The 27,151-nt window shown below is 45.4% G+C and overlaps 3 protein-coding genes across 5 annotated transcripts; 2 read left to right on the top strand and 1 right to left on the bottom strand.

Moving 5' to 3' along the window:
- The first annotated feature begins 153 nt into the window (after window positions 1-153).
- Window positions 154-8,853, top strand: LOC128300260 (regulator of G-protein signaling 7-like). 3 transcript variants are annotated; one of them, XM_053036264.1, is made up of 7 exons: window positions 154-945; window positions 1,014-1,265; window positions 5,279-5,875; window positions 5,943-6,661; window positions 6,939-7,052; window positions 7,139-7,264; window positions 7,341-8,853. In XM_053036264.1, exons 3-7 carry the CDS (start codon window positions 5,459-5,461, stop codon window positions 7,666-7,668), a joined length of 1,704 nt encoding a protein of 567 aa, XP_052892224.1. In that variant the 5' UTR covers window positions 154-945; window positions 1,014-1,265; window positions 5,279-5,458; the 3' UTR covers window positions 7,669-8,853. The 3 variants fall into 3 exon arrangements, with proteins under 3 accessions (XP_052892224.1, XP_052892225.1, XP_052892223.1); XM_053036265.1 differs by lacking the exon at window positions 1,014-1,265; XM_053036263.1 differs by having other exon boundaries at window positions 154-1,265.
- A 291-nt stretch (window positions 8,854-9,144) lies between these two features.
- Window positions 9,145-9,774, top strand: LOC128304400 (uncharacterized). The gene is made up of 3 exons (XM_053041587.1): window positions 9,145-9,310; window positions 9,484-9,570; window positions 9,648-9,774. The coding sequence occupies exons 1-3, from the start codon at window positions 9,212-9,214 to the stop codon at window positions 9,672-9,674; spliced, it is 213 nt and encodes a 70-aa protein (XP_052897547.1). The 5' UTR covers window positions 9,145-9,211; the 3' UTR covers window positions 9,675-9,774.
- Window positions 9,775-20,342: 10,568 nt separating this feature from the next.
- On the bottom strand, window positions 20,343-26,945 carry LOC128304263 (uncharacterized). Its single transcript, XM_053041422.1, has 11 exons — window positions 26,839-26,945; window positions 24,682-26,749; window positions 24,164-24,619; window positions 23,962-24,094; window positions 23,520-23,891; window positions 23,127-23,450; window positions 22,867-23,053; window positions 22,582-22,741; window positions 22,377-22,503; window positions 20,675-20,829; window positions 20,343-20,543 (listed from the first exon to the last, which is right to left on the bottom strand). The coding sequence occupies exons 1-11, from the start codon at window positions 26,943-26,945 to the stop codon at window positions 20,343-20,345; spliced, it is 4,290 nt and encodes a 1,429-aa protein (XP_052897382.1).
- Between the last annotated feature and the right edge of the window lie 206 nt (window positions 26,946-27,151).

Here is a 27,151-nt window from a genome sequence, read left to right as displayed (position 1 = left end):
CTCCCTTTTGCGGATGTGGGAATCGAAACGAAGCTGAAAACGCAGCAGTGATTGGTGTGCATTTTTCAGCTTAAGCAGTGGTCATTCTTCATTTCATCCCGGTTGAAGAGCAGCGTGAAGTGTTTTTCACAGCGCCAATGTATGTAGGTGGGTGTGTGCGGGTGCGAATGGAAATCTCTGCTCAACCTTGTCCAGATCGTAGTGCAACTGCAAGCCAATTTTCCTCCAAGTGAAACCATCCGAACGATGAAGCGGTCTCACGTCGGCGGAGTGACCTTTTGGAGGAGGTAAAAATAAAGCAGTGGATTTATAGTGCATGCATAGTGTATGTGTGTGTGTGTGTTGGAGGGATGGAAAGTTGGAAAAGTTCGCAATTATGTTGCAGTCATGCCGCTCAAGTGAACCAAACAGAGGAACGTGATAAGCTGTTCCGCGAATCCCTGCACGGGCAAATGAGGTGAAAGCGAAGCGATATCGCACTCTCTCTATCGCCCCTCCAGACATCGTACTGGGTTGGAGCAAAACGTGTTAAACAGAACCGTGCTTTAGTCGAGTTTTTGGGCCATGCTAGAATCAAATCCTTGAAGGGTGTTTTGCATGAGTATGAAATGTGCGGCAAATAGCTTCCGGCGGCCGGAACGAGCAAAGTCTAGGTGTTAATGAGAAATCTTTCCACGGCACAGAGTGTTCGGTGTGTTGGTGTTGGCAAAAGCAAACGAATCTCGAAAAGCCGTGAGCATAGAAGCGTAAATAATTCAAGCCAGACGATCGGAATGCAAGGACACCGCGCGCTAGCGTTTTCCAATCGACAGCAGAAGCAGTGTGGCGAAGTAGGCGGCGAACATATCACGCTGAAAACCGCGTCCCCGGGAAAGCAGAAGGCAAGCCCGATAGAGCTCCAATAGCAACAGCGCGCATCGTCGATTGCTACGGAATGATAAAAACGTAAGTATGGGAAAGCTAATACGAAACCAAAGTCCCAAATCCCTCCACCCAGCCTCCTACACGTACAGTGACACATTAGCACAGTCGGGACGAGGAAACGAGGACGGGGAGAGCTGTGTGTATTGTCGGAGATAGGGAGGAGACCAAATGAATTGGTCGAAGGATAAAGCATGCTGACGACGGGCCAGCGCGCCAAGTAGTGTCAAGGAAGGCTGGAAAAACGATTTGCTCTTCGGCTTATGGCAGATACGATACCGCACGCGGAAAAAGGTGGTGGCAGGCAATCGGTTTTATTAGTCAAAGGCGGCTTGAAACACGGGGTAAGCATAAATAAGGTTCCTACGCGTCCGTGTGCGTGCGTGTGTGTATGTGCATGTTTGTGTATGTGCCCTACAGAGATGACCGAGAGCAGATAGGACGATGCTGCTGACGACTATCGCCACCAGAAAGATGGCAGTTCGATGTGGATGGAAGAAACGAAGCGAACACACGCTATAAAACAGTTTTCTAAAAGATTGCCGCTGGAAGATGAGAAAAGCAACCGTCGCAATTGGCTCCGTCGTCGGGCGATGTACGTCAAAGGACACGGGCAACTGCATACTTTCTTGTTTGCGATGGTGAGAAACAAGTGAGTAGCAGGGAAAATTCGCTCACCCTCTGATTGTTTTCTCACCGTATATCCTGTTCTTCCGTACGGAGAGCAGCAAATGCTCCCCAATCGCATATGTATCCAAGTTCAGTGAGCGTTAGCGTCCGTGGAGCAACTTTTCCTTTGGAGAGGCGAACAAAAAAAAAACTCCCTTTCGTTGGACAGAAGTTCCAATGTGTGTACGTGAGGAGTAGGCGTCTCCATCTCCATCTGCTGGTGCGTGTTTACTGCGATGCTACTTTGATCTCCTGTTTTGGACGAGAAAGTAATGGGAAAAGAAACCCCAACCCCATTGGCAATTCCAAAACCACACAACCTTGCTCTCTTCATGCAACATTCGCTTTGATGGTGGTGAACTTTTGACTGGACTTGCCCTCTCGTGTGTTCACACACGAACCCGGAAGTGTGGACGGAAGGCCAAAGACGGTGGGATGGTTTCTGCTCCATTTCGGTAGCAATTTAACCTTTGTCCACCTTGTCAGATTCAGGCGCAACGTCACCCACAACGTTTGACGCACAGCTGGCGACTTTCCCGTCTGATGTGTGGTGACTCCATGTCTAGCCACCCAGAGTAGCATTAGCATGTTTACTAGCAGTACGTTTGCCACTGGTTCGGTTTGCTGAAACCCAGTGCATGATTTCGTTACTGCTTTTTTTGTAGTGTACATTCGCATCACGAAAACAGGATGTTAGGAAACATACATTTAACAAAAATTTGGTTGCTATGTTAGCGAAGGTTTGTTGATTTTACTGCCCACTCGACACGCATGTTGTACATTCGTTCTGCGCGGCAAAACCACAACGATTTTGTCTGTGGATGCGATGAGACCCTTTGCCGGCGATCGCTGTGTGTCATCGACGAAGCAATCGTTGAAGATTGCCGGGGGAATGATTGATTACAAGCCGCGGTACACACTCACGGGCAGAGGCAACCGCACATCGTGCTTGTTTGAGAAACAGAGCGATGAACGACGAAACCGATGACGACGTCGATTTGACAAGGCAGTGTAGTGCCGGGGAACAAGATGGTACAAGATCTTTACGCGATGATAATTAGGCTCGGCACCACGTACAACGCTTTCCGCAGATGAAACGCTTTTCAGGGCAATTAATCGCAACAAGGAATGGTCGGAATGTTACATGCTTTGCATTTGCGACAGAATTGAGTGCACGTCGGCACTTCTTCATTGATGGAATGCATTTCCCGCTCAACCCCGTACCCCTCCGAATATGTCTCTCGGAAATGAGCATTCTGGTTGAATTATCATGTGGCTTTTTAATACGTTCAGCTCTGCATCTCCGAAATTTGGGTGATGCCTTATGGAAATTGCTTTAAACGATTCTGACATGGCGTGGAACGTGTTAAGCATCATGTATAATTTTTTTTTTGTTGCGAGTTCGCATTATTGATCAGAATATCGTCAATTTGATTGATAAATGGTGATCAGCATTATCGGAAATTGATGACGGGAAATTTTATAGCGTAGATGATTCAATTATCTTTGGTAGCATTGGATGAATCTGATTCGGAATCATGAGTCTTTTAACTGATTTAATGAATCTGAATCTCTAATCCAAAGATTCATGAATGCTGAAGTATGAATCGTTAAGGATTTATGTATGTGTTGAGAGACGACTACTGATTTGAATGAGTCCTCACTAAAAATGCTGATGACTGACCTTTCTTGAAAGATTCATTAAGCGCAACACTAATTTGTAGAATATGTCATAAACATAGAAATTTTATTGTTTAAAATTATCTGTAGAGTTTTAATTAAAATTAATAAAAGTGATTGTAAAATGAGTCTTCTGTTGAGAATTGTAAACGAATCCTTTTTTTTCATTTATTGCTTTTGTTGACCATCTCCGTATATCTCCGTAGCAAATATTCGATACGGGATACGAAGTTTACAGTCAATGGGTGTGAGAGTTCTAGTGTTTGATTGCTAAACAAGCGATGAAACTCATGAAACATACGTAATGTTCGTATGACTAAAGGTGAAAAGCTCAAACGTTCCAAATTTCACATACTGCTATAAGTGGATCAGTAGAGTTCTACCACATGCGTGAAGAATTTCTAGATGAGTACCATATGCCTTTTTCAAAGAAATATTCCGGTAGTCTCCGAAATAAATTGTTAATACCGGATCATGGCGGTCCTCGAGTATGTCGAAACCGACTGCAATCTCGTTCGTACTGCTTAATGTCGGAATGTGGAAAGAAGCGACATTAACGCAAAAATATTGTATTTATTTTTATTTAAATTCCATTATGACGGCAATGCCGTATTTTCAACACCGCTTGTGTTGAATGAAAATAACAAATTTTTGTCACAAGGCATTTCCTCCGCAAGGCAAAATATTGTATTGTAAGAGTATTTAATGTGATATTTTTAATCTAAAACAATGAATTGTAAGCATCAAAATCGGTTAACTTCGCTACGCTCTTAGTCAAACGATAAGAAATGTGAGTCATTTTGTGGATATAAATTTAAGTTTAGTAATTTTAAATATGGAATCTTTTATTTTAAAGTTAATAATTCTCATCTGTTAAATAATGTTAAATTTTAATGATCAATATCTTTCCATACTTTGAGAATGTTATTCGGATATGCGGATCCTCGCGTATATCCGTGCTTCGCTTTAACCGTGTTTATCTCAAGGACTAATATACCCGTTAATGTAATAATTAGTGCAATGGTCATAATTGGTAACAGCTACCCTTAATTCCACCACCCTAAAATGGCATTAAACTTTGGACTAAATTCCTAAAAAAACAGAGAGCCACAATGGTACCGGCTCAAAATCTTACTCGGACACTGGTTCTACTTCTTGCATAACTTACCGCACAATGCTTAACTAAGAGTAAATAAACAAACCTAAAGTAAGCCACAAATGGCACATCAAAAACAAAAACTTCATGTTGGGCTGTTGTGTTGTTGAAGTGACAACAAAAAAACCCAAGAAAGAAAGGGTCTTAAAAGAATAAAGATCCCGAATTGTATACTCAACTCGCTTATCAACTTGTCCTTTCTTTTGTGAATCGCAACGTTCCAGTTAGTAATGAAGAACACGTGCTCAGATTGAAAACATTTGCGAATAAATGCGATAAAAAACGTGGGTTTTTGTAGGATTTGTCGCATGTTAGGCAATGGAGGTCGTACGCTCAGCAATTATGTCACGGGTTATTTTTAAGTGCACAGTGTACCGTGGCACACAGGCACAGAGAGGGGACCGGGGATCGTTCGATCGGTTCCGGCAGGAATGGCTGTATTTGGGTCCACGGGCAAGTGGTTATTTACGATCGAACGCAGCACGGTGGCCATAAAATAATCGTAAATTTCACCACCACCACCACCAATCAAGTGATGGCTGCTGATGGGTTTTCAATATTTTGATTGCCGTACCAGCTGCTGCAGAGCAACAATCTGCCCCGACACACAGCCGAAACGGGGGGGTGTCCGGCTTTATCAAAAAGTGATGGAACGCAGTAGCAGTAATTGGACGACGTCAGTTAAACAGGGCCCGGGGTTTCATCTGCATACTTCAACTTCTCCGAGAGTGGCATGTTTTTCCCTGTTTTGCCAACAACTACAACACACACACACAATACAGACACACATGCACACATGTAAAACGTACGAAAAGGCAATTCCCAACTAAAACCCCATTTCCTCGTTTACAGATTCAAAAATGCATTATTTGATTAAGCACTTCCGGTTTCGGTAGACCCCACGACCAAGAACTGGGTGAGGCGACAGAGAAGGGACGGTGTTGATCGGATCGGTGCAGGAAAGGGGGAAACCGGTGGCAGTAAAGCCTCCGGCCGACCGGGGGTGGGTGTGCGACGGTTTTGGGGGAGACGATGGTAACGATGACCACGGAAGTTGATAAAGACAAGGCAGTGACAGTAGTGATAAGTGCACCGAAAAAGATGAACGTAAACCGCAACGAAAAGGACATAGAGCGGGACCGGGAAATGGTGGCGGGACATGAAGGTGGTGGTAGTGCCGAGGAGGGTGAGGGTACAGTTATTATCGTACCGGTGTTACAGCAGGGCGGCCCAACGGGGAATAGTATCGGTGCGCCACCACCTGTCAGTACTAGCAGCAGTACTAGTACGGCAACGGCAACAACGACGGTCGCGGTGACCTCCTGTACGGGTGCGTCCGCTGCTGGTTCGAGCGGGTCGTCCGGTAAACCGAGCAGCCAACCCTCCCACGCCCAGGCAACTCAGGCGGCACTGAATCAGGATGCGCCGAACATTTTAGTATATAAAAAGGTAAGAACGTTCGCTCTTGAAACTTAATACGAAATTGCTTATGTTCTCCGTACCCTCGCCTTTGCAGATGGAAGCTATCGTCGAGCGGATGCAGGGTGAGGAGGGTGGCGTCTCGGTACGCACCATCAAAGCCTTCATGAGCAAAGTACCGTCCGTATTCACTGGTGCCGATCTGATCGCGTGGATTATGAAGAATCTCAGCATAGACGACGTGAACGAGGCGCTGCATCTGGCCCATCTGCTCGCGTCCCACGGTTACCTGTTCCCGATCGATGACCATCAGCTGACGGTGAAGAACGACGGTACGTTCTACCGCTTCCAAACACCGTACTTCTGGCCCTCGAATTGCTGGGAACCGGAAAACACCGACTACGCCGTGTACCTGTGCAAGCGCACGATGCAGAACAAGACGCGCCTGGAGCTGGCGGACTATGAGGCGGAAAATTTGGCCAAGCTGCAGAAGATGTTTTCGCGCAAATGGGAGTTTATCTTTATGCAGGCGGAGGCACAGAGCAAGGTGGACAAAAAGCGGGACAAGCTGGAGCGTAAGGTGCTGGATTCGCAGGAGCGTGCATTTTGGGACGTTCATCGGCCGATGCCGGGTTGCGTCAATACGACCGAGGTCGATATCAAGAAGGCGTATCGGCGCGGTGCGTCCAGCCTTGGGTCAGGTTCGTCTGGGACGGCCGGCAACAGCAATCCGGTGGAGCAGCTGACGCGCCAGATAAAGCTGCTAAAGTTGAAGCTCGAGCGACGCACGATCAAAATCTCCAAAGTGGCCGAATCGTAAGTGGCGGTGGCCGTTGTGCGCTTTCGTTTGCAAACTTTGAATGCGTTGTTATATTTAAATGATTTTGTTTTTTTTTCTGATTTTTGTTCCTATTTTTAAGGTTGAATGAGTTTTGGTTTTGTTTCAAAAATTGCGCCTTTGCTTTCACTAATTTTTCCTGTTATATTTTTCCTTTTATGTCTTTCCTTTTCTTTTGATCTGTTATTGCCAACTTTCGATCATTTACACATCATATACATTTTAAGAACATTTTTGTTTCTGTTTTCGTTACAGTTACACTTCATATTTTGAGCAATACAATGAGTACGATAGCTTTCTAAACCCACCCGATCAACCGAACCCTTGGATCACGGACAATACCGAGATGTGGGACGCCGATCGAACTGCGTAAGTTGCGCATCCGAAACCTCCGTAATATGACAGGAACGTACGATTAATGCCGTTTTTTGCCATCGTTCTCCTTCCCATTGCAGCAAAGACGTATCGCTGAAGCGTGTAAAGCGATGGGGCTTTAGCTTGCGTGAGCTTTTGAACGATCCCGTCGGTCGGGAACAGTTTTCAAAATTCCTGGATAAAGAATTTAGTGGTGAAAATCTCAAGTAAGTCACGAATCTTTATAAAAATGACGTAACATGTGCTCTATCGTGTGTCTTCTTTCATTTCCGCTTCTTGCAGGTTCTGGGAATCGGTACAGAGCATGAAGGCACAACCACAGTCCAAGGTGAAGGATGCGGCCCATGCCATCTATCTGGAGTTCCTTGCCCCGGACGCACCCTGTCCCGTGAACGTGGATTCGAAATCGATGGAATTGGCACGGGAAGCGGTTAGCAGCTCGGCACCACCGAATCGCTGGTGTTTCGATGTGGCTGCCGCCCACGTGTATCATCTGATGAAGAGTGACTCCTACTCACGCTACCTGCGCTCCGACATGTACAAGGAGTATCTGAACGGATCGAAAAAGAAGATCAAATCCATACCGAATCTGTTCGGTGTGAAGCGCTAAGGAGTATGAGCACCCCCGATAGAACACTGAGAAGTAATCTTACTTCCGCAAAGCGACCCACAACAGGCGTTCGTTATTCAAATTTTAATGATGGGAACGTGGCAGAGGCACTGATATCGTACTCCTCGAATGAATAGAATGTATAAGGTAGAATAGGTTAAACCGGCTTGTTATATTTTCGTTTCGATCGAAGACATATGCGTGCTAGTGTGTGTTCATAGAACGTTTGTTTTCGCATCAGTGACCGCCATAGCAGATTGATAAGCTAATAAGTAAGCAAAAGCGTGAGGTGGAATGAAGTTATACCACACACGCACACAAACGCACACTCACGAAACATGCGTTTCGTGTTTATTGATGCCATTTAGTGTAAACGGAATTGCCAGTCAAGCGGGCAGAGACCGCCAGATACCAATAGCAAAGCAACAACCAACCCAAAATGCAACCAAACTAAGGAATTGTTGATGAATTTCATCGAACAGATAGCGTTTATTTCGTATGCGTATCGCGAATAGATGCGTTTAGCATTACGATGTATCTCATGTAGCGTAAAAGAGAAACTAGTGAAATATCTATAATATGTAAGGGACTGTGAGGAAAATGGTAGAAAGGGGCAGGAAAACGAAGCGCTAAGAAGTGCAGTGAGAACGGGTAGCAATGCCATTAGAATAATTCAAAAACAGATACAATGCATGTAGGTATAAATGGAAACGCAACAACAACAAGACAAGAGCAAATATTATTATATTAAAAAAATATATATTATACAATATCATATACACATGGATCGCCCCTCACACGTATAAACCCACCCATCCAACCACATCGTGAGCCATATGAGCTGGAAAACCCCCCGGCCTGCCAGCGATGGGAAGGAAACGATTTAAAACGAATACCACAGTACGCACACACAGACACACAAATAGCCTGAACTGTAAACATTCCTAGAGGAAAGCATTAGCACGTGGAAGCGCCGTGCCGGGATGTCCTAATGGGAGGGACGACAGGGGTTTACAGTGCGGAAACATAAGTGAGAAGATACCAGTAAACTAGAACTGTAGCGTATAGTATTGATTGACAACAATAACACCGAATGGAAGGGTAGAAACAAAACAAAAATGTTACAATACTATTACAAATCCGTTAGAACACAAGAGGAGACCGTTCATTATTATAATGGAATAAATGAAAATGAGAAACTGAACATTTTATGTCCTGTGTTGTTCTGGTTGTTCCTGGTGTAATTAACGGCTCGCAAAACAATGCTGGTTTGCTGAGGATGTCCAAGCGAAAGAAATTGTTTGCAGCTAGCTGCATAAAAGCTTGTTAGTCTTTAAATAAGGTATGTGCTCTGGGTTTTCGATTGCCTGTTGCAGCATGGCGAATGGCTGCCATGCAGCATTTTTGTACCCTGGGTTTGCAAAGATTTCTCTAAGCACCTTGGGCACAGTGTCATTTTGACAGCTGTGAAGAAAACATTTCCCCTTTGCGCGAGCTCGGTGGTTGGGAAGTTTTGGTGTAAGTTTTGCAATCAAAACACAAAATGTGGTTCGAAATTTTACCCTCGTTTGGAATAATTGCGACCGTATTGTCCGTGCCCGGGTTTGCCCTGTACGGACTGCACAAGCTAACACTGGATAATGTAAGTAAAACGTGCGCCGTGTGTGGATGTCGGCAGTTTGGTTTTAGCCGTACACAGCGGTGTGTTTGTTGTTGGACTTTACATAACCAACCGATACGCGGAATCATCGTAGACGATGCAGATAGATTCTTTGGGACAGGAAAATGATTAATATTTACCTCATTTTTATGCAGGCGTACCGGCGTAATACGGATGAAAGATGGGAACGTATCATGTACACCAGGGACATGCGATTGACCGGCAACCCGTACAAGGGCAACGTAAGGTTTTAAACTGTTCAATTCCTGGCCGTGTCAAAAGGCAATCCTTAATTGTTTCACTTTCTTCATAATTCTAGGGTCTCGAATCTATTTCGGATAAATAGAAAGTTTCCTGAGCAGTGGCAAGAAGAAGTGCAAATGTATCATTACTGGGTGTAGAATAAATCGTTCGAGACAACCGTGTGCAAACAGGTTAATCGCAAGAGCGTGTCCTTATTGCAAAAAGCAAAGAAAGCACGATCGCAACCACACCGTTTGTTTCAGTCGGCCTGCATTGCCTAATGACTGGCTACTTTGTGATCTTAATAACGTATTGCTGAATACCCCTATCAGTGCAGCGTATGGAAGACGCACAGTGCAGTCCAGAACTGAGCCTTAACTTTTCCACAAAAATCTAGACCAGGGGTCTCCAAACCGCGGCCTTCGAGAGCCTCCGGCCTCTGTGTAAATGGCCCCCAACTACGGTAGTTTCAACCAATGTGGACCGATAACTAAAAAGTTTGGAGACCCCAGATCTAGGCGATCGCTTTTGGATATTCACAGAAACATCCTTTGAATGCGTTGCAACCTACGCAATACACCTATATCGTGTGTATCAGCTGGGATACAGTGTTGGGCAAAATATTAGGAACACTTATGTGAGCTGCAAATGGATTGCTCTATTATTGTATTGAAACACCACTGCGTGATGTCCGGACTGTGCACCTGACTGCTCAGTAACGTTTTTAATCGGAAAGTAAAATTTGTAAGCCTTCTGATCCAGCTGTTGCTGTTCTGGCAAATTAAATTGACACTGATATGGATAAGCGACCATGTCAAAATAGCATTCTTTGCGTGGGCATGGGTCAGCATGGTTCATCACGACTCCGCATCACTTATGTATGTCTTGTAGTAAAACCAGTATTAATGTTACACATTAATTTGATTTGCGAGGATGTCCCCGCATGCACTAACGCAAACTTTAATAAGCTTATGCTGAGCTACGGTGGAATGATAGCAACGATCTGCAAGTTGCTTTTTAGTTTCGGATATGTATAACCGTGATCGTTATACACCCACACCCACGATTTTAGTACCAATATTTTGCTTGGGCTCGGTTTGTAGTATATTTTGGCGATCTGCTTTCGCCCACAACATATCACTATGGCGACAAATTCCACAACAAGGAATGCAAATTCATTCCTAGCTCATGCACAAATGCGATCAGCTGTCAACTTACAAACGTTAATATCATAATTCATCCACGTTTATGTAAGCATTCCAACCGATGGAGGATATTATTAGAGGGCGATCATAATGTTTTGTCGGTTATTGTATTGGTAAAAAGCGAATGATAAGTTAGCCACAAGTTCGACAGCGAATAATCACTCGTTGGCTTACTCAGCTGAATTAAATCGGAGTGAGTGAGTTATAATTAAGAGAAAATTCTCACTCCTTTTGGATAGTTATTCTCTGATGCCATACCTTTCTGTTCGTTTCGGATGTTTAACTTTTATTGTCTTTTGTTTTGCTCCCCTAACACTTATTGGGTCACGGCGTTGAATTAACCCAATCATGAGGTGAGTGATTTAACTCACTCACTCATCACTCAAGAAGATTCGACGCGGGCGCGGGCTTCGACATCAGGGGCACGATTTTTACCCGGTCTCTCCAATTCCTAGGCTTCGCGGATGATATCGACATCATCGGACGGACATCTGCGGCGGTGTGCGAGGCCGCTAGGATTGGATTGCGGATCAATGCGACGAAGACAAAGTACCTGCTTGCCGGGGGCTCTGATCGTGATAGAACCCGACTCGGAAGCAGAGTATCGGTTGACGGCGACGATCTCGAGGTGGTAGAGGAGATCGTGCTACCTTGGCACGATCGTAATTTCGGACAACAACGTAAGCAGCGAAATCCGAAGCCGCATTGTTCAGGGAAATCGTGCATACTACGGGCTCCACAAACTCCTGCGATCCAGAAGGCTCCAGCAACACACGAAATGCACGATATACCGCACACTGATACACGGACAATGCGGGCGGAGGACGCCAACGCTCTCGCCATTTTCGAGCGGCGAGTGCTACGGACTATCTTTGGCGGTATTTTTGAGCAGAGAGTGTGGAGAAGGAGAATGAACCACGAGCTATCTGAGCTGTTTGGCGGAGCAGACATCCTAACGGTGGCTAAGGCCGGAAGGATACGATAACTGGGGCACGTGATGAGGATGCCGGACTCATGCCCCACCAGGACGGTGCTCGCCAGTGACCCGTTCGGCACGAGGCGCAGAGGAGCGCAGCGAGTTCGTTGGCTGGATCAAGTGGAGTAAGACCTGTCGGAGATCGGGTGCAGCCGGGGGTGGAGGAATGCAGCCCTGGACCGAGTTTTCTGGAAACGGATTGGTGACCTAGCCATGTCAGTACGACGTGCTCAATTGTGAGCGGGCCAAGAAGAAGAAGACTCATCACTAGTTCGGACATGTGCTGTGAAAGCATTGGACGCACACACGATCCGTTTTCTTACATAAAAAGCGTTCTACAATTTTATTTTCATTAGTTGTTGTTTCAATTGTTTCAGTGTCTATTGTCATTGCACATTTGTTAGTTTTTTTTTTCTTCAGATGGCTTTTTGTTTTAAACATTACATACATCGTTTGTGATCGCCTAAGTTTTTGTTTGCTTCCTTCCTCTGGGCGTTTAGTTTTGTATACAAGTAGCGACTCTAGTGTGTATCCGTCTGCGTTCCAATAGCGGTAAGTTACATTCTCACTTTGCGGAGGTTAGGTAAAGCGGTAAAATACTGCTTTTGGGGGGGGGGAGCTCTTTTGCTTCTCGGTTTTGGCAACACGCACACATTTACAGGTAAGGGCAGTACACATTGAGCTCCTGCCGTTCCCTGCCCTGTGCGCCTTACTCTCCTGCTCATTTGAAATACAAGTAGGGATGTGACGGTATTTGCCGGTGGCTGCTTCCCATATTCTATAATCCATTCTAGTTTTAATTTGTTACTGTGGCGTAAAACCAACCGCTAGTGGTAGGCCTGTCCAGCCTCTAAACAACACACTCCTTGGGAGGATGTCCATCCATTACGCTGCCTTTTTGCAGCTAATTCTTCCTGTACCCTACATTTCACACCGATCATCAACCAGCGTATGTGTTTGCCTCAACATAGAGTGGATTGAATTGGTTGCTCTACTGGTTTAATTCATGATTGTAACTACACGTGTTGCAATTGAATGCCAACCCCGCGTGCCCGGTTTGGTGGGCATCTGGTAAACGGCAATGTGTTTGATAATTGATTTATTGTCCTTTCACTCGTCTATGATAAAGTTTGAAAACCTCGTGGTTCGTACATAAGACGTTATAGGGATGCTCCAACCCTCGGCTGTCCGTTGATCATTCGCTTCCCACGTGTGCCCTGTAGCACACACGGTACTCCCTCCTATCGTTCTATTTTCTATCCCAGCCAAGCTTACTTTCTCACACAGAAAACATTTCATGCTACAACCAAAAAATCAAACCCCAAACTGTCTAAACTGTTTTTCCCATGCCGGCGGGTTGATGACTCCGCGAGGTCCAGCCGAGGGTTGCTGTAGGAGTGTCCTGCAACACACTCTAGAATTGACACGGTACTTTAAGAGTAGGTGAACAAACATTTAACGCACACACACGCACACGAACACATACACAAGAGTGGTATAAAAATAAGGGCAATTTAGTACACATAAGCCTTTTCTCCTCTACCTACTCCCTGCTTGCCTAAAGAGAAAGTATACGGAATAAACGCAATTCATCATCCAGCGGGGGACACACACAAATGTTTTCTATTATATGAGTGCGCTGATTAGTTCTTTTCCTTTACAACATTATCCCTGTTTCTAAAGCCTCCACAATCGATCTAACCTCCGTGTGTACCTCTTTTGCTAGTAATTTCCCATTTCCCACTGTTTATATTCCTTCCTCCGGTACTCGCCGTGTGTATGTGTTTGATTTTATAATGAAAACCTGTTTTGTTTTGCGGCTATGTGTGTGTCTTCACCATTTTTATCTTACATTAGTTTGAACGAAACCAACTCTACTAGTAAGTTCTAGTGGGTTTGTCCGAGTTTAGTACACACTTAGTACACAGTTAGTAAATGGTTGTACGCATGGGTTGTACTAATAACACAAAACTGATCGTTGCAATCTAACAACAAAGCATATGCTCACTCACACACTGATAATGATTTCCCGTTTGGGAAACAGTGGCCCAGGTGTATACTAGCAAAGCAAGAAAAAAAAACTGCTACTAACAACCGGAACGGAACTGCTGGCTCCTGTTCGTCGCGGGAGCTTGAACTGTTTGATAGTGGTTGGGTTTGCCGTTGCTGCTACTATATGTTTTGTTTTATACTTAAGCCCAACAAATATGTACAACACTGTTACAATAATGAAGCATTCTATCGCTTAATTGAAGCCTGTTGTAAGCTGTACCATTGTGCAAAACATCGCTGTGGCCTCTTTTGGGGCTTGTCCCTAAACTTGAACACGACACTAATGACACTGGTTTGATGCGTTTACTTGCTGTGCTGTGCTGCCAAATAATGTGCTGTAGCAAAAGTTGTTTTCAAACCCTCCATTCTAGTGTAAAAGGTACAATATCTAATGTATGAACATAACCTTACGGGTGCGGTTTAAGTGTCGTTCAATTAGTCGCTCTCAAACTGCACACTCGACGGGGGGGTAGTGTCGTTTCTTCCTAACGGGTAAAGTACCTTCTACAGCTTCCATTTGCTCTGTATGACAGATATATACGATAATTTTTATGGAACATTTGCTGTGTGTGTGTTTTTTTTTTAATTTCATTCAGATCCTAATCAACCTCCTATATAGGACAGTGATATATGTATGTATAAGTATATATATATTTTCTTTTATGCCTATGCTCCACAATGGTTATATGAGGAACCATCTCGCTACACAGTGAAGCTCCCGCCGGGAATTTGTTCTTTTGTTTGTATGTAATTGTTTACTTGCTTGGGGAATATTTCTTTGTTTTCTCTCTTTTTATCTCTCTCTCTCTCCTTCTATATATGTATATATATATATGGTTTAGTTTTTAAACTTGTATTAAAAAGATATGCTTGTCTCTCTGTATATGAAGAAATACATAAAATCTATCATTTTCTTTTCTCTCTATTTGATTCGCGTGAATAGTTAGTGTGTGCGTGTGTTTTGGGTTTTGGGTTTTGTTTTGTTGTTTCCTTCCTTTACTTTAGCTAGCTTCTTAGGACAAGGAAGTGTTGGTATAGTAGTAATATTTAACACTACCGTATCTACTTACATACCGTTTATACGTTTTGCCAAAAAACCTGCTTACTAATTTACCAATTGTATTTTTAGTATGTTTCGGGATTTGCGGGTTTTGTCCCCCGCCTTGCACACACTGTACCATCGTTTTGTGGGATTTTCTTTATGTTAAGATGGAAGTGAAACGAAAAGCTTCATTTTTATCTGTGATTCCCTTTTTTCTGTTTTGTACAATACAAACTACGTACGTAGTGGCGATGTGTGAGTGTTTTACATTGATATGTACCTATAGGGCGTTCTTACTGAATGATCTTTGCTTAAAACTTTTGTTTAAACATGAAACATAAATCCTAGATTGTTTCACCATGCTATTACATTACTATTGTATTTTGATGTAGGTGCATTGTTTTGTTTGTAGTCTTCGGGCAGGCGATGTACATTCTTACAAACAGTCAACCGGAATTCGGTTGGCTTGAGTGTGTGATTTTTCCCATCTTGTTTTGTTCACTTGCACAAACTGCTCTATGACATAGTTAAAGCTGAAACCCACGCATATATATATATATGTATGTATTTTTAGTGATATTACTATTTTTCCATCTGTGTTTTGTTATACTTATTTAAAATGGTTAATTGTTTGGTTTTTGTTTTGTTTGTAAAACATTTGTCGTTTAAGCACTCTTGTTTTCTTATGGCTAAAAAAATACCCCAGCGTTTGAAGCAAGATTTGTATTTTTGACATTCATTTGAAGTAACACAGAAAACGAATTTTAACATGGTTATAAAAAAACAATTAACGATCTAGCTTTTACTGTAGTTTGGTTTGTTTTACTCTGCGCATTATTGTCATTATTCTTCTCTGTGAGCGTAATATGTTTATTGTTCATCGATCTACCCTGCCATTCAGTAGTTTGCTTTTGGCTAACATTGATAGAACGAATGAAATGAGAACGCGCTGAAACGCATTCAAACATGTCCACACACTGTCACTTTCACCCAGTCAATTAAACCGAAAAACTGGAAGCCATTACATTGTCCCTCGGCTAAGTGGGGAGCTGCTCTGTGTATGAACGTTTTAAAAGGTTAGTTATACTTTCAACCACCAATAGCCTAAAACGCGTTGGTGGGTGCTGTAAAGTGTAAACAGGAGAAGTGGTGTTTTGATCCACGTAAAGATATGTTGTACGTGTGTCTGTACGCGTGCATGTGTGTATACGAGTGCACTGTGAGTAGTGCAGGTGTTAACGGATAAATAGCAACTACCTCTGTTACTACGATATACCTTTCATTCCACATATGGTTTTTAGTACTTTTGTTCTAAAAAAATAAGAGACTACACATAAAAGTTTGTTCAACCGCTGATCAGATCTTCACCATGCCACAGATGCTAAGAAAATAGCGGACCAACAGCATCACCCTTTCCATCTCTTTAATGATTTCAAGGTAAAAAAGTTACGACGCAATTAGTTCTTTCTAGAAATCCCGGCCAAATTTACCAGACTCATACGAAAGATCAACGACTCAGGTCAGGTGACGACGATCAGAAGATTTTCAGTTTGTTACCATCAAGTGTCTGCGCCAAGGAGATGGGCTAACTTGTCTGTTCTTCAACTTAACGTTAGCTGATCACATAGACACCATTGGTTTCTATCTCATCTACATAGCTAATTCTTGCTAGAGAATCGAATACCACCAGTGGCCTTAGTATAAAATCTGTTGACTCACACAAGGGAGACGTACACAGATAGGTTGAAGTACTTTAGACATCGTCCAAAATTAACCAAAGTCAGCGAGTTAAAGGACAGGTCCGACAATGGCATTGAAGTTGAGATACGCGCTGGGAGAGTGCTGGCAACCAACAGGTCTTTCTTTAGTGTGAGGAAACTTCTCTTCTCAAAACATCTGTCGTGACTAGCCGACTTAAGCTCACTAATGTACAGCGAATTAGATTCAGCTTGTTCCGATGGGATGGTCATGTCATTACAATGACACCTGACGATCCAGCCCGTAGCACGCTTTTAGATCATCCACATAGACAGAGGAGGCGTTGAAGGTCCAATCTGAGATTGGCAGACGATGGCACTCGACCTTTAGCGATTTAGGAAACTCCTAATTCAAGTCGCGACCAAGAAACGGTTGTAGCCCCGCGAAAGTAAGGAAGTATGTAAAATATGATCAAAAATCATTCCCGTTTTCCTTGCAGTTTGTGTAAGATTCTTTAAAAACAATGACCTTCCCTCTTGGGGTTGTGTGTGTTGAATTGTTATAATCTTTATGAAGGTTGGTATGCGAATGGGTTGTTTGGTTGTGCGTGTATAAAAATGGAGAAATGATTGCGCAAGTGAGAACTCACTCTAGTCGCCATGGGAACGCCACTGATGTGTTTCACTCGTTTAATGAGCCACTATGCACGTTGAGCTTTCCTAATGTAATAATATCCTAGCACACCGTAGCGTGTGCGTATTATTCTTACAGTTTGTTTTTAGAGGGGGTTTTACGTTGGGTTCTAAGTGCCATTAAGTTGCAGCTAATATTATACGATAAAGTTCTATCATTCAGTGTTTGATAAAAGGTCTACTGTGTGTGGTTTTGTTTCGCCAATATCACTCGCTACAAAATCGTGACGGGTGTTTTCCCTTCATTTCCTGCCTGGTTTTTCATTTACCTTGTTGTGTCTAAAGCTACCACGTGCTTACACGGATATGGTTTATTCAAATTTGTACATAATTCTAAGCGACTTACGCACGCACACACATACAGCTTACACATCCATTTTGCATACATTCAGACTAAGTTGCGCGTGTGTTTCGGTGAGGAGATTACCAAGCCGGTACCGGGGGTTACTATCGTATCCTTCTACACAAAAGCTTGCTTCGAGGAAAAGCACAACTATAACACACGCTACGTCATGCCTGTCGCATGGCGATTCCCATTTGCCAGGTTCGTGCCCATGCCCACGGAGAGTATATACGGGTAAAAAATGAGTCTTCATCACTAGGCGACAACATTACCATGGTAACATGTGCAAATTTCTTACGATATTCCATCATTGTTCACATTTATATTACGCTTACGAACAAAACATAAACCAAACAGCAAAACGGATCGCTTTGGCGGAAATACTGCTTGAACTTGGGCTCGGTTGTGGTGTGTTGCATGTTTAAATGCATTCGATCCATAAATACCCTACTGTCTAGGATGTGTTTATTGTCCCTGCGCACTGGCGGATGTGTGTTTTGTAATGCGAAAAAACAATATTTCTCCACCATTTGTTTTAAATATATCTTCCGCATAGTATCGTGTTGTAGAACGCGTCTTCCTAACATTGAAATTTGGTTTGTTGATAACAGTAGCACGATGTTTTAAAAATATGTATTGTCCATTGGTTAGCGGAACAGTAAAACATCACCAGTCGTTCGAATACATTGCGTGGGGAAAAAATTACCTCAAACAGGAAAAAAGGGAAACCAAAATCATTTGCCGTTCTAATAAAGGTTCGTTTCATGAGCCAGAAATTCACAACTATTGCAACACACTTATCAGTACAACATACAAAATGGTGCTGTGGCCATTCCTTCACTATTAGTCTAGCCCATCCCGTGTAAAACTGGAATGTCCAGCAAAACAATCCTCTCCATCCTTTAAAGCAACGCATATCTGCACATCGATCTGCTCGGATAACCATTAAACTTATTTCGTTTTTAAAAATACACCATTCAGCCATGTCGATAACTAATTGCATGTGCGTAAACCGTGCGAATGGCGCAACGCCCTACAAAGCAAACCTACAGACAACTTGCTGAGCGTCGTGCCGTGGAATAAATAGTGGCCATTTTTTGTTTCCATTCCTACCCCTTACCATTACAGTTTTCCCTTAAATTCTCATCCAAATGCATCAACAGTCGATAGCTCTAGTAATGGGGCTTTACCTTGTCTTGCGGTAATCGTAACGATAATAATAGTTCTGATCAATATAATTTACCATTGTACAGGCTAATGTGGTAATATAGGTGTGTGTGTTTGCATTATGTGCCAAAATGTTTCTATTTACTGCTGTTTGTGTATGATTGTATAGAATATAAACGATTTCTTTGCTAGCGTAACATTGTGGGTGTTTGTATTGGTTTGCCTCACCCGTGCCTCATTCCGTGTCCCTGCCGGTTAGGTAATCCATTCCACGGCATTAAAATCCATGCAAAAAGTGGGGCCCCACTAAAATGGAACCCCGTCTGCTGTTTAACTATTGTTTAACGCGTTTTCCACAACCGAAGCTAACAGTACACCAATAAATATAAGGACAGCACTCGCTTAGTATCGCTTCCTCTGGTTGGGGTATTAAACTTTAAAGTGTTGTGTGTTACAATACAATCTACTGGGGCGTTGTGCGTTCTCACCTCCCCGAATGCTACCGTAATACCCTATTTTCCATTATTCGAGTTCGAGTTTTACTCGTTATTGTCACCATTCACACACCTGACTGCTGCTAATCAAAATAGATGTATTATCACCAAACGGGCTTTGCGCATTATTGTCGGGATCAACTGCATTCCTGCACCTCAGTAAATAAACCCCTCCGCCCGATATGATCGAGCTCTGTACGCTGAGAGTTGCGCGTTGTGTCACTATCGTTATCCTTCCGCGCCAAACATTGTGCATTGTCTTAACGTGTGCAGCTATTTCGTACAATTATTATTGTCCAACAGTTATTGTCATTGGGTTTCTTTTTATGGCTTCGTTGGGTTACCTTACCAACCTTTCTATTAAAATTGACTCCTTATTTTACCTTCGTGTATGAAAATGTTGTACGGCTCGTGGAGTGGGTGGCTAGGCCTTGCTACACCAACGACAACGACAAGGGTTCTACGCTAGCGATATTTGAACAACAGATTAGTATGCGCACCGTATGTAGAAGGGAAAGTTTTCGTTTCAGTACGGTTCATTCGGCATTCGTATTAATTCGGGTTTGCGCGTACGTGTTTTTGCGCACTCCGCATGGCACACTGATTGACAGACATGGTTGACGGTGAACATCCGTCCCATAGCCGTCTGGCCGGATATTGTCGTTGCGTAACCGGGTACAGAGCACACACATACATACAAAAGAAAGCAACACTATCTACCACCGGCCAGATGAATGATTCATTGCTTCCGGTGGTGTTTCCTGTCCCGAAGCGATTCTCATTCCTCCCCATGCTCACCTTTCGCCACGATTCTTAAAGGATGTCCCATACTAGCGACATCGAGACCATGCGAGAGGGATCCGGGAAGTCTTCTTGATAAGTTCATCGTTCTCGTCACTAAAAGTGTATGTGGAATGTTATGTGGTAGCAGTGGTGGTAAATAAATAGATCCCGTGTGCCATAACCATATATTGTTCAAATATCACTAGAGAAACACTGCACTACTGGGCTGTACAACGTGAAACTGTTTGCTAGTGTACACGTACCCCATTTCTAAATAAAAAAAACCTTTCCTAACACCATCCGGTTCACCCGGTCCCCCTTATCGGCCTATTGTATCGGTCTGCAAGACGGAGTGATTGTTGATTTGTGACAGAATCCATGGTATAAATTTGGGCACGTTGGCGTACACACCGGGCAGCTTTGGATGGGCACACCGTACGCCCCAGGAGACGATACCCCCAACGTACCAGCGGTCCTTCTCGTTCGGATACGGACACAGCAGTGGACCACCGGAATCACCCTGTGCGTCGTGTGGTCGCGTAACCGGAGATAAGCAGTAGGAATTAGTGAAATGCTTATAAATCGAAATTCGATATCTTTTTTTCTGTTGTTGTTGCATCAATTAAGAGTTGTTTGAAAAACCACACTTACCTGACACGCATCCCGGCCACCTTCTTGATAGCCGGCACAAATCATGCCCTCGGTCACGTTGAACGATTCCAACCAATCGATGCACACATCCCGACTTACGATCGGTACGTTGACTTCGTTGAGCGTCGGTTCGTACGATGCACCATTTGGAGTTGCTGAAAGTGGAGTAGGAATTAGAGAGATTACTAACCCATGCAGCTAAGCTTCTTCAGAATACGAATGAGTATAACTGGACGAAAGCCATTTAATATCTCTTACGAAAAACGAAAAGGAATTCATATTCCTCTTGCTTTTTTCATCACTCGTTCGATACAGAATTTCTGAACTGGAAAGCTTTTAAAGCTGCAGTGGAAGTAATCAGTAAACGTACTTCACTCCACCCTCAAAACGATAATAGTTGGAGCCCCAAACGTAACGAGTCACAGGTTACAGGAAACCGAACGTCAGGTCTATCGGAATTCTACGCGATTACCGCTTGTCCAACTAAAATTCGTTACCATGGCCCCCCCCTGGCGTATTAGACGACAAATGCTCATGTATCTACCGGAAATTGAATTTCACTCATCTATTTCCAATCAATGGACACACTGGTTTTACTGTAAGATATTTAGCTTTGATTCTTTTGTCTGTTGTTTTCCACTAACGCACACCACTCTGGGGTTGGGGTTTTGTTGTGTTAGTCGAACTCTTTTACCACCTGTCGGGAAGTAGATTTAATGGTTTATCCCGTAGCTATGGATCACGTTCACGGGAGAGAACACATTCTGATATTCTTTGTACATTGAAACACTGGCGCACCATGGTACGTTCTGTGTGCTGTTACTTAAGGGGGCTTCTCTTGTCGCTTCGAATTGCATCTTTGATTCTTAGAACTAAGCTTCAACTGTAAAGGAAGTCATTGGGAGTCTTATCGGATGGTAGGAACATGCGGTTACTGCGATTGATGCGGTTACATCACCAGTTGGAATACCATTAAACAAGGGTTTTTTTCGCAAGTTTCCGTTTGAAAAGCTGTTAAAGAGATATTTTGAAAAGTTCAGTTGGACATTGGCTAGGACACTAAGGCTGTCACTAAACACGGGAACGAAAGGTGCCAGTGCTTGTAGTATGCTGGAGTGCAAAGTGTGTATTCAACTATTTACTATGCCTTCAATATTGGATTGAGGATCAAGGCGACGAAGATTAAGCCAGAGGTTCTGATCTTGATAGGGCCAGCCTGCCCCTTCAGAGTGTCAGTTGAAAAGCATTCAAAATCTGTCCAGCACAAATCACGAAGACCAAAAAGGAAATGCATGAAATTTGTAAAGTCTATAATGGACTGACAATTCTAGAGATGTCCTAGGAACACAGTGCGGTTGACCTTATCGACCGCATTATTGTGTTGCTCGTTAAGACCAAGACCTAGTTACTTGACTATGTTCTAACGAATGAGTCACTACATAGGATACGCGATCACAAACTTCCTAAAGACCACCATCAGAACGAGGTCTTGCTTATCAGTACAGTGACGTCGACTCAAACAGTGTGTTATCGTACGCACATTAAAATACTTGGAATTGAAAGAACGCCTTCCAACATAATGCCCTTATCGAGTATGCAACGAAAGGCCAAGGCCAAGTGGCCTAGGTGTTGAATTAACGCAAACTATTGTCAAATGTCTCCGGTTCATTGCTGGACGGAACGGAATGTACGCAGTACTTACAGTTACGCTCTTCCCGTTTGCCCCATCCTACAACGGTGCAGTTAATACCCGTCGGTAGTTCCCGAATGTGCGGTGGCGGAAGGCAGACTGGAAGCAGATGCTCGTGGAATGCTACCCTGGTGGCAAGCTGGAGATGGGCAAAGCAGTGTTCGGTTAGTCGGTAAATAGTATTCCAAAAGCCATACGTCAAGTTCACTCCTCTTACCTGGAACAGCGCAATGTCGTTGTCGTGCGGAATGTGCAGATTGTACATCGGATGTGGTATGACCGTCTTGACCTTCACCTTCTGTCCGTAGTAGGTGTGGGAGTGCCGTCGAGTAATGCCCAGCTGAATAGTCCAATCGTTGACGTTTCGCATCGTGTGGCTAATGAGTAATACATACAAATTGATATGAAATCGTTAAGTCATGGCCACCACCAGCGTCATAAAGTGAGGGTTTTCGATTGCTCGACATCACAGTAGCATATGCCGCTTCGGGACGATACTTACTTGCCGATGCAATGCGAAGCCGTCAAGACCCACTGGTCTGCGATCAGTACACCGGCACAGTAGAACACTTCCTCCGGACCACCAAGAATGGCTGCAACGAATGGCCAGTCGCCCGGGTTTGATGTCAATCCGCCAACGATCCGTTTCGTTGCCTTGAAGTTCTTTTTGTTCCGAACCTTGCCACACTCTGTTTGGAGATAGATATGCATGTACACTCAACATAAACCATTCATCTTGCGGGAGAGCTTTAGCTTCCGTACCATAATTAGAACACGTCAGCTCTGCCACCGGGTACCGTGAGTTGATGTCACAGCTATTGAACTCCTTGATCAGGTTAACGTCCTTCTTTTGGTACATACGCCACATGGACGAGGCATCCTTCGTGCTGATTAGCGTCCGGTTCGAACCTCGCATTGCCGTGCGGCTGGAGTTGACCGAGCTGTAACCCAAGAGGGAACAGATCATGGTAGGAGACGTCGCCGGATCCCAGTTTTTCACGCACGCCGGTGCCCACTGTTTCAGGTCTGCCTTATAGACTTCCAAGGTGCCACGGCCGAGATCACCATTTCTTTCGCTAAGTCGTACTGTATAACAAAAATGGAATAGAATGAGGGCCAGGGCTGACTTGGTTTTACACCTCATGATGGACTTACTGCAATTCCTTTCATCCTGTCCGTACGGACAATTCACCGTACCATCGCATACATGCTTTTGGCTCATACACTGCCCCTGTCCACAGTGGATGGCATCGTCTCCGCAGAAGTCACAGTGTGCCTCATCCGTCTGATCCAGACAGTCCACGTGTCCGTCACACTTCCAGTCGTTCGGTATGCACCGTCGCTTGTCACAGAGAAAGCCCGAGCAAACCATTGGCCGGCGGGATCGTATAATCGATTCCTTGTACTCAGCCATCCCAACGCACTCCTCCTGATCCGATACGGCATCGTTGAATATAGAGCAGCGCAGATACTCTGGCAGCTCCAGTCCAAACACGTCGAAGAAGAAGCTGCATCGACGCATTGTTTCTGCGAGGGTTTGGTAAAGGAAAACATACTCAAGCACATGGTAGAGCACAGGGCTCGGGAAGTTACTTACCAATACACAAACTTTTACATGGCGGTACGGTTAAACCGGAATTACCGCATTTAGGCACAAACAGAGAGCATAAGAACAGTGGAACAAGCTCGTAACACTGCACATCGACCAGCGCTTCGAAGAGATCGATCTCCTGCAAAATCGTCACACACTACGTTAGAGGTTTGTTCGGTTGGAGTTGCGATCACGCGACACTACTTACGGACTGTGCCTCCGGCTGGGCGAAATGTCCAATGTAGTTCGGAAAGACGGTATAGTTGTAGGGGACCCGATGCTGCTGGCAGAACTTCACGATCACCGGTAGACAGACGCCGGGTGCTGGATTACGATCGCCACGGTATCCACCGGTGTGATCCAGTGATGTGCGTCCGGGTGATCCGGCAGCTGGCACTCCGGATCCGGAGGATGGTACCGACGACAGAACACCGGCACCGGCCGATGCACTGCCACCTCCGGGGGACGACGGTGGAACGGCCGTCCGGGTGATGGTTTGATTGACAAACTTGATCGTCGGGTAGGCGTTGAAGTAGGCCGCTAGTCCACCGGCAATCGCTAGCAAACCGACGGCATTCAGCAGTATCTGGCAAAGGCGGAACTTTAACCGTCCGCTAGTAACGTAGGGGTTGGAGTTTTTGCGTGCTTTTAAAATTTGAAACTTCTGCAAATAAGTGTGGTTAGTTGGGTACGGTGATCATCTGTCTGCATGCGCCCTCTTCTTACCTTGTGCTGTAGACTAACGTTTGATCCGTTGGACAGTCGCACGATCGTCTGCAGGCTGGCCGGGGTGGATGCGCTCTTGATGATCGCGGCCGTTCCGTTCACGTCCGCAGGCGATTCCTTCGTAATTTCGTCCAGATTCTTCGCGATCGGTTTCGACACCTTGGGCATCTTGGCGGCGTGCGATAGGAGCGGAGCTTCCATGATTTTGGAGTTGTAGCTGGGGCTAGACGTTTGGCTAAAGCTGTCGCTGGATATACTGGAGTCTTGTCGCATGCTTACACGCGGCGGTACGGATCGCATCGTACTGCCGGTAACACCGATTCCACCCACACCATCGCCAGTGGCGTTCGCCGAAGTAACCGATCCCGGGGTGATGGACGTAGGAGTAACACTGGGCCCTCCCGGTGTAGCTCCTGCCGAGTTCAGAATAGCCGTCAGATTGTTGGGTGTAGCGTTCGGGCCGGCAATACCGCCAGTCGGCGTGTCCATCGTGACCTTGCCGCGTATGGTCGAACGGTTAAACTTGGAAGTGGTATGTTGCTGCAGCAGCGAGCTCTCCATCGCTTTGTTGTGAAAGCCCGGGCTTGAGGTAATGGAGAAGCTGTCGTTCGAGATGGTCGAGTCTTGGCGTTGGCCAATCATCGAACCTTTCGCCCCGCCGATCATCTGCTGCTGTTGGCTGAGCGGTGGTGGCCGGTGTATGTTGCGCCGTATACCAAGCGGTCTGCTGTACAGCTCCTGCAAACTTTCCAGCGCCGTTTTGTGCACCGAGGCTACATTGTTGAGCTGCGTTTGCTGCTGTTGCTGCTGCTGCTGCTGCTGAGCTTGCTGTAGCTTCTGTAGCTTCCGTGTCTCGAATGCCTGCTGGGACCGTGACGGTGGAAGTGGCGGTGTCATGCGACTGCTGCTACCACCGCTAGCACTACCCGGCGGTGGAAGTTTCGGCTGCATCACGATACCACTGGCGGGACCCTTGCGCGTCGGCACGGTCGGTAGCTTCCGGGAGCCCTTGCTCTCGATGCTTCGGGGCGAACAGTTGTCCAGCTTTTCGTCGATAGAGTTCGGCGAAACGGTGCTGCTGCCGCGGATGAGCGGCGACGTTTTCAGATCGAAATTGAACACATTCTTCTTCAGACTAAAGGGCGAATCGTTCAACGGTAGTGAATCGATCGTATCGGTACGGTGTAGCTCGGACGAGAGAAAACTGTCCAGCGAGGACTGCGTATCCTCGGAGGAGAACCGGCTGCGAAAGGAGGACGCACCGCCCTTCGCCGACGAGCAGCTGCCACCGGTCAGTATGGAACGGTCGGTTTCGTTGGCCGACACATACCCGGTGTCGATGGTGGTTTGCGATTTGTTCGAATCGCTCGACGAACGGTTCGACTCGATCGAGGCCATCTTCTTGCTGAACAGCACAAAGTCATCCGGTTCGGCCAGATCGTCAAAGCTGGTCGCGCTGACACTGTGACAGGTGCCGCCACCGGTACCGATGCCCGCACCACTACTTTTCGCACTTTTCGGTGCCGGATAGTAGCCGAACGTTTGATCCTCGAAGGCGGACTTGCAGATGCGCTCGGCGCGGGCAAATTGAGCGTAGGTTTGTTGTTGCTGCTGCTGCTGCTGAGCTTGCTGCTGCTGTTGATGTTGCAGCTGCTGCTGCAGTTGCTGCTGTAACTGTTGCACCTGCTGCTGCTGTGCCTGTAACTGTTGCTGCTGTTGCTGCTGCTGCTGCTGATAGCTGTCCAGGGCGAGCAGCGAGGCACGCTTCTGCACCTCGAACGCGTCCGGTGGTTTGCGCGGAAAGTTACCCTGAAAGGTGCGCTTTGGTACGGGCGGTGGAACTAGCGGGCCGGGTGTTAAAGCTTGGGCCGACTTTTTGCTCTGTCGCTGCGGTATCTGAAAGCTGTCATTCTCGATCATCGGGAACGAATCGGACGAATGGCGCCGGGTACCATTGCCCTTCGGCGGTGGCGTTAGGTGGATTGTGTCGTACAGTTTCTGCTTCTGCTCCAACAGATCCAGCAGCGTGTGGTTCGGTAGGGCTAGGCTGGATGCACGCGTCACTCCGCTGCGTTGAAGCAAGGTGGAAAAGAAAAATGTGTTAACGAAAGTTGCACTGGAGGATCACTGCCACTGCCAGCAACGGATGCTACGTACCGTTTGTCTCGATCGTCCAGCAGACTGCGCTCGCCGTAGTTGAATGGGTTCGCGTCGCCAGCACTCGGATCGGGCGCGTAGGAGCAATTAGCGAACGACGACGCCATCGCTGCGCCGTCGTCGTTTGTTAGTGTTGATAATGACAATCACAGACGCTGGGCTAATGAAGATCATTCCGGTTGCGGGTTGCGGGGGGGCAAATCCGGTACGATGATACGAGAAGGAGAAAATATGGAATAGCGCAATGAGTAAAATCAGCGTTTAATGTGTTATAGCACAATCTTAGCGTGTGACAAGCGCAGTGACAGTGGCG

This window comes from Anopheles moucheti, chromosome 3, assembly GCF_943734755.1.
Source record: "Anopheles moucheti chromosome 3, idAnoMoucSN_F20_07, whole genome shotgun sequence".
Lineage (NCBI taxonomy): Eukaryota > Metazoa > Arthropoda > Insecta > Diptera > Culicidae > Anopheles > Anopheles moucheti.
This window is presented reverse-complemented; position numbering and strand designations above follow the sequence as displayed.